This window comes from Polypterus senegalus, chromosome 17 (genome assembly GCF_016835505.1).
Source record: "Polypterus senegalus isolate Bchr_013 chromosome 17, ASM1683550v1, whole genome shotgun sequence".
Taxonomy (NCBI): Eukaryota; Metazoa; Chordata; class Cladistia; order Polypteriformes; family Polypteridae; genus Polypterus; species Polypterus senegalus.
In genome coordinates, this window is record NC_053170.1 from 96,646,712 (window position 1) to 96,659,162 (window position 12,451).

The following is a 12,451-nucleotide window of genomic DNA, read 5'->3' on the forward strand; positions in this document are numbered from 1 at the left end:
AGAAAACAAAATCTTAAGGCACAAACCACAATCCCTCAAGCAGTGAGCCAATAATACTGGAAAATAAAGATTTTGCTTCTTGAATACATTTGGGTAGATCTTACCTGACCACTAAAAATCACCTTCAGATCACCTATCATGTACAAACAAATTTCAGTCCCCCACTTTTTTGATCTCACATTAAAATTATACGTTGTCACGCATGTTTGGCGGGGGAGTCGCCTCCCTGGCTCCTTCAAGGTAAGCAGTACCACCCCGGGACAAAAGAGGGAGCTGTCGCTAACAGTGTGTTCTCGTTCACCTGCAGTTCTGAGAGGCAGCCCAAGGGAGAAGCCAAGCCCCGCCTTCATCCCTGAGCAGGCTCCACCTATTTCTTTTGGGATACATAAAGGTCAGTCCCCGGAGGATGATGGCTCAATCCAGGGCAGACAGGCAACGGAGACGGAGCTCCTGCTAACAAGCATTTACGTTTCTCGATTACTTTTTCAGCTCAATGTGCCTGATCCTCGGCCCAAGCCTACCAACGTGCTTTATTTCGACACGACACCAAAATAGCGTAGCCTGGCTGGTGCCCCAGCTATTTTTCCTAGCACCTTGCCATCTGTCCACCAGTCTCAACATACACAGTACAAGAACTTCAACCTAAACATCTGTGGTCATCTGCAAGTGGAGGCACCGCAGCTCAAATATCCCATTTGCAAACTGAACAGCCCTGGCTAAGGAATCTCGAGACATTAAAAAAAGAACTCGCCATTTCATAAACACTTGGTTCCAGGGCACATAAATCCCTTGCTGTCAGTGACAAATAAGGTGAAAGATTTGAACCGGACACTGCAAGGATGGGAAAGGAGGGTCAGAGCCAGTGGAAGGCTTAAAATGTCGGCCGACTATTGGACTCCGAAACGAGTAACACAAGATTGGCATCAACCGAACTGATGCAATTTGTCAGCATTATTAAGTGATTAAAAATTTGATTTCATGTTTCTCCAACTTTCTGTGATGCAGTCAACCTGAAATTATACTTGAGTCCAGCATGAAGCAAAAATCCTGCAGTGGGCAGGGGTTTGTTTCCTGCCTTGCGCCCTGTGTTGGCTGGGATTGGCTCCAGCTGACCCCCGTGACCCTGTAGTTAGGATATAGCAGGTTGGATAATGGATGGATGGATGAAGCAAAACTCTTTCAGGAAATAAAACTTTTGAGAGGAAAAACAAAAATCCAGTGGAATCAATGTCTAATCACAACAATTTTTCCTAATGCCAATTATCCAAAATTAAAACCTGAGATAGCTGGAAACTCAGATAAAGGCGGATGGCCACTGTATTGGCGACACTGCGCAGAGGGAAGCGCACCACTCGCTATGTGTAAAGACACTGTCTCTGTGCTGCTCACAGATGGGGGGGCTCTCAGTTCCCACCAGCAGTTCACCACTGTGTAAAAACAGCAGGGCACGTGAACACTGGCGTCACACTGACGGTAGTGAAGGGGTGCAGTCGGGACAGGGTGAGCGAGTCAAGCCCACATGCCCAGAGTCACCAGCTCTTTGGCCACTCGCTCCGTAGAGTCGATAATAAAAGTGTAGCACTAACATGCTTGGTACAGTATGCATGGCAAAGCTTTTATGAATTAATAAGAAAGGTAGTGTGCCTCAGATAACGCAGAACCTCGGCAAATCGGGGCACGGATAATTAGGGTTCTACCAAATAGAATAGTCATTTTCATACACACTTATTTTACCACCAAAAAACCACCTTTTCTCTATTATATAAACTACTATTTTTAGTTTAATGTCAAATCTTTCCGCTGTGAACCCCACGTGTGTTTAGTTCCAAAATGATTTTTAAGCGTCGTTTGAACGGGTCTGTTACCTTGAATTGTTCTTCTGAGATAACCAGCAGCTGGTGTGAGCCATGCATGTCTGGACTGCGAGAAAGATCGTGGGCTACTTCAAGTGGTTCAGGAAGGGGCACGCCATGTCCATCCAAGATTACAATTCCAACCACAGGCGCTCGGTGCATCAACTGGATCTCTTTTGCTAGAGAGGAGAATACAGCAGCTCATCAGAATTTGATTGCAATTCCAAAATGTCATTTTTGCAGGTATAAGCTAAATGATTTACATTGTTATGGCATTGTTGTTACAGGCTATACCAGAAATAACTGAAATCTGACCCAATGGGTGCACATTGATCTTCCTGCCCTGCTCATTTTCATTGGGGGCACATTAACGCCACTCTGCTCACAATTATAAACAGACAACAAGAAAAATGTGACAAAATGAACAGTGGCATAAAACTTCTAATAAGACTAAACTGGGGAAATCACACAGTGAGCAAAGAAAAAAAGATTCCTGGGAGATTTGAGGATTTCTTTCTTTGCTCAAAAATGTTTCTGAAATAATATATTTTAAAATATATATATTTTTATATTATTTCCAGCTACTTATATTAAACAATTTTCTGATATACACAGGGGTAGGCCTTTGGGTATCAAGAAAAGTTCACCTTGTGTTGCGTACAATGAGATTTTTAGTTGTACATGTCAAGGGCTCCAGTAAGCCAAACACCATTGCTGAACAGGAGGGGGCGCCACCACCACATGCATCTCTGGTTTCAAAAAGGAGATTCACTTCAAGTGTTAAAATCATAAATAAGAATAGGATGCAAGCATTTTAAGATTGTAATGGAGTGCCAATTTAAGATCATTAATCAGATGATGCAGGCCACAGACACGCAGAACTTGGAAACAGAAATTGTTTTAACCAGAACAGATAGAATTTCTGATATAATCTGTAGTGAGAGACGGATGAGAAATCAGGGGCACTGCTGTGTCTCCACTCTCAACCCAAGCTGAGTTGGGAAGGACCTGCTCAGTCACACACCACTAGCTCAAGTGTGCCGGAGTGTTTATCAAATAATCTCAATGTAGAGCTTCTGGTCAGATCTTTGGACATATTGGTTCAGATAAGAGTGCAGGCCCAGTTTGTCAGGTTGGCCTGCTTGTGGATTTTCTCCACTGGTGTATAATCGATTATGATGTGAAATTAGCAACCTCAACACCCCCCAAAAGACACAGAAGCACCAACAGGCTTCTCATGCAGATATAAGGAAGCCGTGTAGAACCTGCCATGGTGGGTTACCTATATGATAAAAACAAAATTACTCGTCCAAATGTGAAGATGGGCTCTTCAAGCTAATCTCATGTTAGTGATGACTTCTTTTGGGGTTTATAGTTGCTTTTGCCCAAATTATTTCATTTTCTTTTACATGTACCGCTTTCTATAAACATTCCTACAGTATATGGGTAGGACTAGGACTGACTACACAACAATGTCAAAAAGTGTCCGTTTGGGTTTCCTCCCACAGTTCAAAGACATGCAGGTTAGATGGACTGGTGATGCTAAATTGGACCGTGTGTGTGTGTGTGTGTGTGCGCGCGAGTATTCAGTCTGTGATGGACTGGTGCCATGTACTGGGAGTGTTCCAGCCTTGTGCCCTATGTATGCTGGGATAGGCTTCTGCTTCCCTGCAACGCTTCGTAGTGGGTTCAGGAAGTGGATGGATGATGTCAACGTAACAATTTGAGACTTACCAACTACTATAGAGGTTCGCAAACTTGCTAGCAGTGTACTGTACAGTACACACATTAAATCAAATGTAACGTAGAAATGGATAAAAATATATAAATCACCATGAGTACTGCTGTGGACTCACCACAAAGCATCTTGGGAGCTCCTTGAGTGTGAGTTAACGGGGGGCTCCATTAGTCAGCTGCCCAGAGCACGTCTCCCAACACTGCGAGCGGAGTGCTTACTGGTGATGTCAGCTCCCACCATTTCTGCGTATTGTCGCCACCACACACCCCTCATAAGTCATTTTTGATCTCAGAAAGGGTTCCCATCAGATGGGCCTTTCCAAATGGCTCAGTTCCTGCTGTATGTACGAGACACACCTGATGGAGTCCACCTGGGCTTACTGGTCTTTGCCTTGCTAGGTTTTCCTTATTGCTCCCAACTTCTACGCAATCTAATAGGAGCACGCTGGCTCTTCATACAAATACATTGTTTTGTCTGGTTATCAGAATGGAGCAAATGTGTTTTTGTGACAGTGATAGTTTATTTTTCTTGCCATTTTCTCATTATAATGGGAGGGACACTCACCTGGCTCGGCCATAACTAAATTGTCTGTCCTTTTTTCTGCAGGTGGCACTCGAAGTGAATAAGCAAAGACAGAGCCACCATTTGTACCAGCCCAAAGAGAAGGAGTATGATGTGAGCCTGCACAAAGCAACAGAAATAAGCGAGTTAAAAATAACATTTAAAATGTGAACAATACGGACAACAAATAAAATGCTTTGCTAATCCACGTAGTAGTAGTATTAGTAGTGGAGATCCTTCCAGTAGTCACTGCTGCATCCTGCTTCACACAACAAAGAAAGAATCACTCAATATCCAATAAAACATTTATATATAGCGCCTTCACAAAGTCTTCAGACCTCTTCACATAATATTTTGTTATACTGCGGCCTAAAATCATTTCAGTTCATTATCCCCCTCATCAAGCAACACTCAATACCCCAGAATGACGACGTGGAAACAGGATTTTTAGAAATGTTGGCAAATTTACCCACCTTAATAAAAGGATAAGGCTCTGTGGGTCTGTCTGGTTGCTACGTCTCAATCACACCACAAACATCTGTGGTAGTAAAATGCATTGCATTTGTCATTCCAACAGTGGGCGCAGCACAAACATTAGCACTGCCTTTACAAATCCCATAGCAAATGACACAGAACAGAGACATGAGGGCACTGCAAACATTAATGCCGAGGCCTTTGTTAATTACTTGGATCTCACCCGGTCTTAGTCGGGTAGCATAGCCACCTAAAGTGAAATTCATGGAAGTGTCATCGCTGCTAGTGTTCTTAAAAGTAATCTAGAGATGATTTAAAGTATACGGGAGGATGTGTGCTGCTTATATGCAAATACTATGCCATTTTATATAAGAGGCTTGAGCACACGCAAATGTTGGTATCCATGGGGGCTTCAGGAGCCAATCCCCCATGGAAAATGAGGGACGACTGTAGGAAAAACAAAGTACCATCCATCTGCTTCTGCAGACCAGACACTGCACTGTACGTCTTCAGTAAATCAATGATGTGTTAACGATAAAAAATGCTGCAGTGCTCCAATAATAATCATTTTTCTTTTGGCTGCTCCTGTTAGGGGTCGCCACAGCAGATCATCTTCTTCCATATCTTTCTGTCCTTGTCATCTTGTTCTGTTACCCCCATCACCTCATCCATAAACCTTCGCTTATGCCTTCCTCTTCTCCTCTTGCCTGGCAGCTCTATCCTTAGCACCCTTCTCCCAGTATACTCAGCATCTCCCCTCTGCAGTACTCTAATAATAATAATACTTTACATTTATATAGTGTTTTTCTCACTACTCAACACACCTTACATAGAGAGGGAGGGGGCTGCTCCAAAGGATGATGTGATGGCAGCCATTTTGTGTCAGTACACTCACCATGCAACAGCCATTAGGTGGTTAAGGGGTGAGAGAAACAGCCAACTACAGACTGTCTCAATTTTTTCTCCCCAGTTGTCTAGAACATCAATGCTAGTAATACGTTGTTGTTTCTTCTGTTCCTTAGGTTTGTTTATAAAAAAAAAAACCTAATAAAGTCTTTTGTACCGACACCCTAAACAAGTTTGTTTTCCCATTCAAATATGGTTATTATTAATGAAGGAATGAAAGGACTTGCCATCCCGAATAAAGGAATCCGCAAAGTACAGCGTCCGTATAAGTCCGGTGAAGGAGTCATCAGAAGAGCGGGCCTCAATTTTCCGTTGCACAGGCGCCAACTCCATCTCTTGGAGCGCCTCCTGCTCGAGCCTTGCATTCAGCTCTTGGATCTGACACAGACAGAGCAGAAAGGGAAGGATCAGGTAAAGGTGTGGGCAGGTTGCTCAGGGATGCTACGGATATTAAGGCGGGGAGGGGGCGGATATTGGAAATGGGCAGAGGGCAAAGATAACTAGGAGACAGTTTAATTTTTTTAAAGAACAAGTTAAAAAAAGAGAGAAATAAACATACATAAAAGCAGCATATACTTCTCACCAAAAAATACAGCAAAACTCACAATAACTGAATTGTACAAAAAAAAAAAAAAAATACCAGTTAAATAACTAAGCAAGTTTAACTTTAAAAAATAAATAAATAAATAAATAAATCGGGAGTGTTCTCCCCTCAAATGTCTCGTATACTCAGATATGGGGATGGATATTTGAGGAGTAAACCGCAAGACAAGGATTATATTTTTATATTATGTACATTAAAGAACCATCAACAACAATCAAATGAATAATATACTAAACAATTATTATAAACTAAGGGGCTTCGAACAATGCTCGCTTCGCCTGCTAAACTTCGTGTCGCTGCCGCTCGTGTATGTGGATTTCACTTTCACCAAACAAGAAATATTTTAATTTTTGCAGTAACGCCTCTTCATTGGGAAGAAACACTACTGGCAACACAAATTAGACGATCTACAAGTCTCTGACTTAAAGTTTAAATCCGAACAATATCTTTTTGCTGTTCCATTATTTCACCGAGTAATAATTTCCATTTGTTTGCGCTACGTTTGAGACTTTTGAATTTTCGTACTTCCATTATCTCTAACCTGCTCTGCATGTGTACCGCGCCAATGTTTTTGAATCCTTTACGACGTACTAGATAGATAGATAGATAGATAGATAGATAGATAGATACTTTATTAATCCCAAGGGGAAATTCACTACTTTGTCATCTACTCTTTGACTTTTATTTCCGGCCCCGGGTGTGGGTAAATCTCTTGGCACAAAGTCTCGTCTCGCAGGACATGAAAGTGTCTCTCTGAGAAAGTCACAACTCATCCCAGGCTAAAAAGTCTGGTCTCGTCCCAGGATTTTTTCATTATATTAGTAAATTTGAATAAATTGGACTCCGCAGCTGCATGAATAAAAGGTAAAGTACCACTTCCGGTTAGCGGAAATGGCCCAAAAGTTGATAGAAATCGACTTTTTGTACCTAATACTTGTATGCAAATTTGGTTGACTGACGTGAAAGCGAACTCAAGTTATCATGTTTACACACAGAGACACAATTCGTACACAAATTGGTATTTTCGGACATAGGGAGGTCTAAAACATCGAGATTCATCAAAATTTCCACATCAAATTTTTGGACAATTATAATACTTTCCCCATATTTTGTATACAAGAAAGTAAAAACTAAACACAAAAATAAAAAAAGGAAAGAAAGGGCGCTCACATATAACTTTATACCTAAAAGTTATAAAAAAATAAGGCTCAAGACGCGGACATCAGATGTTAACATGAATCCTACCTACCTTTGCTGCATTCCCCACTGGCCTTTTCCGTCCGGAGGCCTGGCTGCGACGGAATCGCCTGAACGACTGCCTCAGAGACTTTTTAATAGACTTCACCCTGGACAGCGGCCCTTCCAAAGCGAGCTGGTCACAAGGGTTCAGGGTACATCTGATTGAACCAAACGTAAAAGTATATGATTTTCTAATTTGAAGCCAAACTCAATCAATAATGCAGATGTCTGTTCACATAGAATTCACCATCTACTGAAATGAACTACAAACATTAAAATAGAGAATATAGCACTTTGAAGTAAACAAAGCTGCTCGGGTAGGTGTCTTCAGGTTTATTCTGCAAACCATAACCTGCATAGTTTAAAGTAAAAGTTTCCTGTACTGTATTTCGAAAGACTTCCATGTGCATGGCCACCCCCATCCTTTTGGATTTTAGACAGCACACTAGCTAGAAAAGGCACTATATAATGGATAGAAAGAATTGTATTTATCCTCATGGATATAATTTGACTGTTTACAGAAGCTCTTTAAATAAATACATAGATAAATGAATCTATAGCTTTTAATAACCACTATCTATTATTTGCTTTATCAATAAACACAAATGAGCCAAAACATTATGACCACCTGCCTAATATGCGGTTTGTCTCTCCGTCTGCCACCAATGCAGCTCCAACCTGCCAAGGTGCACTGTGGTGCCTGGCACCAGGATGTTGGCAGCAGACCCTCCGACTCCTGTAAGTTATGAGGTGGAGTCGTCGTGGATTTGACTTTTTGTTCAAGCACATCCCACAGATGCTCACCTGGATTGACTTCTGGAGAATATGAAGGCCAGGAAAACCCCCAATGACTCTTCATCAGTGATGCTTAGGTAATCGGTATGCGATAAATTCACCTCCACGTGAATGCACAGCCCCAGTGTTTCCCAGAAGAACATTTACCCAAAACAAAATACCCCCTTGATCAGATTGTCCGCACGCCATGGTGCACCGTGGTGCCGTCTCTTCCCCAGGTACACAAACCACACGTAACTGGCCACCCACATGATGCAACAAGAAACAGGATTCATTGCATCAAGCTACCTTCTTCCGTTGATCCAAGGTCCAGTTCCGACACTACTGTGCCCACTGTAGGGTGTTTTTGACAGGGCGCAGGTATGAGCAATGGCATTCTAACTGTCGTTCGGCTACACGGTCCCATACACAGTGCCACATGTCGTGACACATTGCTCCCATAACCATCATTAAAATTATCTGTGATTTAGTTCATAGTTGCCCTTCTGTTTGTTTATGCCACACAAGATAGCCTCCACAGGATGGCCACACAATACTCTGCTGGCAGTTGCTGGCAACTTTCTTTCATTGATTCAGGGTCCAATTCCGACACTTGCAGGCCCACTGTAGGTGCTTTTGATTTGGGGTAAGTATGAGTAGTGGCACTCTTGACTGGCATGAGGCTGAGCAGTCCCATACACAGTGCCACGTGTCGTGACACAATACTCCTGTAAGCATCATTAAAATTACCCACAATATGTGCCACCGCAGCGCCCTTCTGTTGGTTTGTACCACACAGGATAGCCTGCAGTGAGCTCTCGCATTAATGAGTCCTGGCCACCCAACACTCTGTTGGTGGTGTGTGGCTTTCAACTCAGAACACAGTCGAGAGGTACTCACCCCAGAAGACACCGTTTAATAAATGCTTCGACCATAACGATTTGGCCCTTATCCAAGTCACTCACCTGCCGATATCGAGTACCTAATGTACACACCCCTGACCTTGGCATGCGCCATTGTTATGAGATAGTTGGCATGATTTGCTTCATATGCGAGAGGTCAGAATGTTTTGGCTCATCAATGTAGAGAGACAAGGAGAATGCTGGACTACACAAAATGCAGCGTTTCACAAATACAATTTCGGTGTGCCATCTCATGAAACAAGAGTTTATGGATTCCAATTTGAAGTCCTAATTCCTGAAGAGCCATGACACGGTTTCTTGGGAGTTTTAAAATCAATCCACCCGAGACACGGATTAATAACACGACTAAGGCATTACTAATAAAAATTAAAAAAAAAAAAAGACATTACCAGACCTGACAAGGACAATGCGCTTTTGGTAGTAGTCATAGAGGCCGAAGCCATGGCTGGTCCCAAAGGCGATGAGCTTCCACTCCGAATGAAGAATGAGGGAGGTGATGACAGCTGGTGGCTGACACTGCACGAGGGCAAAGGGCTGAAATCCTTGGGGAAAATGTACCGGCTCTTCACGCCTGCTCAGCTGGGCATGTCCCTTCCACTTGAACCCTTCCCGATCCTGAAGCAGATCTGCCAGCGTGTTGCCGACAATGTGCTGTGCATCTTCATCATTGAGCTCCATCACCAACACCTTGAGGTCAAGAATACACAATGCATTACTTTTCATTATTGTAATGAGGAATCTGTACTGGCATAATGCTGCAATAATTGTATTATTAATTGTGTTAAAAGCTGTCACTGCCTGCATGATGTATCTAAAGCAGGGGTCACCAACTCTGGTCCTGGAGGACTGCCGTGGCTGCAGGTTTTCATTCTAACCCTTTTTTTAAAATGAGTGCCCTGTTTGTGCAGCTAATTAACGTCTTGTGAATTCATTTTAATTGAATTGCTTTTTTAAGATTTGTTCCCCTAAATTTCTTCCTCGTTCTTCCGATTTGCTTCGTTTCTTTCCTTAAATGGCACCCAAACAGAAATGAAATGTGAAGTGAGGGAGCAAACAGAAGACCAGCTAAGTCAGGGCCTCAAACTCCAACCAGTTACTTAATGAGGTGCCGATTCTTGTCGTTAATTAAACCCGTTCTTTAATTTTGTGGTTTTGTTGCTGCTCTCATGCTGCATTAGCAGACATTTTCGAAATTGCTGAATTTCTCCTTCTAAGAGCACTGGTCAAATGTTTTGTGGACCTGAGCAGGTTGACATTCCTGAGACCTTCATCTTTCTTTATTTTCAGATACTGAATAATGGACACCAGTTTTGGCTCATTTTGTATCTCATTATTGTTTGGCTGCTATCTATCCATCCTATATCCAACCCGCTATATCGCAACTACAGGGTCACAGGGGTCTGCTGGAGCCAATCCTAGCCAACACAGGGCGAAAGGCAGGAAATGTTTGGCTGATAATTAAGGAAAAATAAGGGATCTGAGTCCAAGAACAAGTCAATTAAAATTAGTTCAAAAGAACGGGTCACTCATTGGAAAAAAAAAAAAAAAAGGGTCAGAATGAAAACCTGCAGCCACGGTGGTCCTCCAGGACTGGACTTGGTGACTCCTGGTCTAAAGGACAGCACTGGAAATACAGTGCAAATAAAAATGACAAGTAGGATTTTTTTCCAACCATTGGTGTAGCTCCTTTGAATTCAACTCCTTTTTGCACAGTGCAGTCGCATTCACAGGCACACATGATCTTATATTTAGCTAAAGTTGATGTCACATTATGTGACATCTAGTCGTCGGGTTTGTCACCGGACCATGCAATTAAAACAAGTGAAAAATCACAGAGCATGTCAAATTACACGACTGCGTGTCGACTGGCCCCTTAATCTGATAGCCAACAGCGTGCTGCACGAAGGGTTAACAGGTACCAGGCAACTTCCGTCCTGTTTTTTTTTTGTCTTAGTACATAACAGATGGATAGATAGATACTTTATTAATCCACAGCACACATCATCATTATTATTATAACACATTCATACATTAAGTTATAAAGTTATGTATTGTTATTGTCTCATTGGAGTCGGAAACTGCATTTCCCTGCATATTGTGCCATACATAATGTTTGTATGTGACACATAAAATTTGAGTTTTGATTTTGAAATATACAGATAAGAGATTTTTTTTTTAAATTAGGTTCTTAAAACTTATAAATAAGAATATGATATCACTAAAAAAAGACAAGTTTCATTTTTATGTCAACAGTTACAACTCTCACAGATTTATGACAAAGAGATATCTGACCTGCCCTGCCGTCCCGGCTATTGCCAGGTAGCCACTATATTTACACAAGTGGATCTTCTGGATGCCAAGCCGTGGATCATCGCTGTAGGGGTCAAAGCAGCCAACCTGAATAAAAGAAGCAGGGTAGGTAGGCATTAACGTCACTTCAACAACACAAGTCTAACTGGAGGCTGCAATGCAAATGACACTTTTTTGTTTTACATTTTATTGTACGGCAAGTTGACTCTCTAAAGTACGAAAGGGGACCACACTTGGAGTTGTTATTTGCAATTCTGGTCACGGCACTGCACTAGGAAGTACAAACGGAGGACCACCATAAACACCGCAATGCAAACGGAGCGGCTTTTTTCTCCCTCGGGGAGCTGCTAAATGCAAATCTAGAAGGGGCTCATAAGCAGCTACCAGCAGCAAGGAGCTACCTGAACACAGGGTGCGATTCTTAACAGGCAAACCTTGGACGTTATCATCTTCACAGTATAACAGCAGAGTCTCTCTGTCCTCTTTTGTTTAAGGGTACAGACAAGCCAGCTTCCAAATAAAGCCCCGTTTGAACTGGGCAAGAGATAAGCTGTCTGCTACTATCCTACAAAATGTCAACTGAGAAAAGAAAATAACATTTTGAGAAGGATCAGGTAGTCATCTGTTACTTATGATAAGCAGCAGCTAACTGACTCTTTGAAAATATCGCATTCAATTAATGAAAGTTATTTTTCCAAAAAAATCCCCCCCGAAACGTTTACCTTTCGAAACGGCGGCCACTCTCCTTCACCAGCAGAGTTCATGTTGTCATTGGGGTCAGAGTCAGTGAGGAACACTCCTGCAGAGGACAGCTTGTAGATAGGATAGAGACACACGCCAGAAGCATCCCAGAATCGGACAGTGCCATCTTCATGGCTGTTATTTGTATAAAACACAGAGAGAGAGGACATTTAGGATACAAATTCACTCAAGTCACAGGGACAGCAGTGATAAACTGGTTTCAAAAATCAAGTATTTGTGTGTGGGCCTTTTGGGATTGTGGAGTCAGAATGGACATTTCTGCTTATTTTTATTATAAAGAAGTAAAAAGGAAATTAAAAAAAAAGGT

General features: G+C 42.2%; 1 protein-coding gene across 3 annotated transcripts in view; it reads right to left on the reverse strand.

Annotated features, from left to right (window-relative positions):
• Positions 1–12,451, reverse strand: part of llgl2 (LLGL scribble cell polarity complex component 2) — a 64,203-nt gene that overhangs the window by 13,016 nt on the left and 38,736 nt on the right. For all 3 annotated transcript variants that reach the window (XM_039739617.1, XM_039739615.1, XM_039739616.1), the window contains exons 13-19: positions 12,105–12,258; positions 11,365–11,469; positions 9,467–9,759; positions 7,386–7,533; positions 5,760–5,910; positions 4,156–4,272; positions 1,866–2,032 (exon numbers count right to left, since the gene is read on the reverse strand). In XM_039739617.1, the coding sequence (XP_039595551.1) occupies positions 1,866–2,032; positions 4,156–4,272; positions 5,760–5,910; positions 7,386–7,533; positions 9,467–9,759; positions 11,365–11,469; positions 12,105–12,258 (1,135 nt within the window). The remainder of the gene's footprint in view (positions 1–1,865; positions 2,033–4,155; positions 4,273–5,759; positions 5,911–7,385; positions 7,534–9,466; positions 9,760–11,364; positions 11,470–12,104; positions 12,259–12,451) is intronic.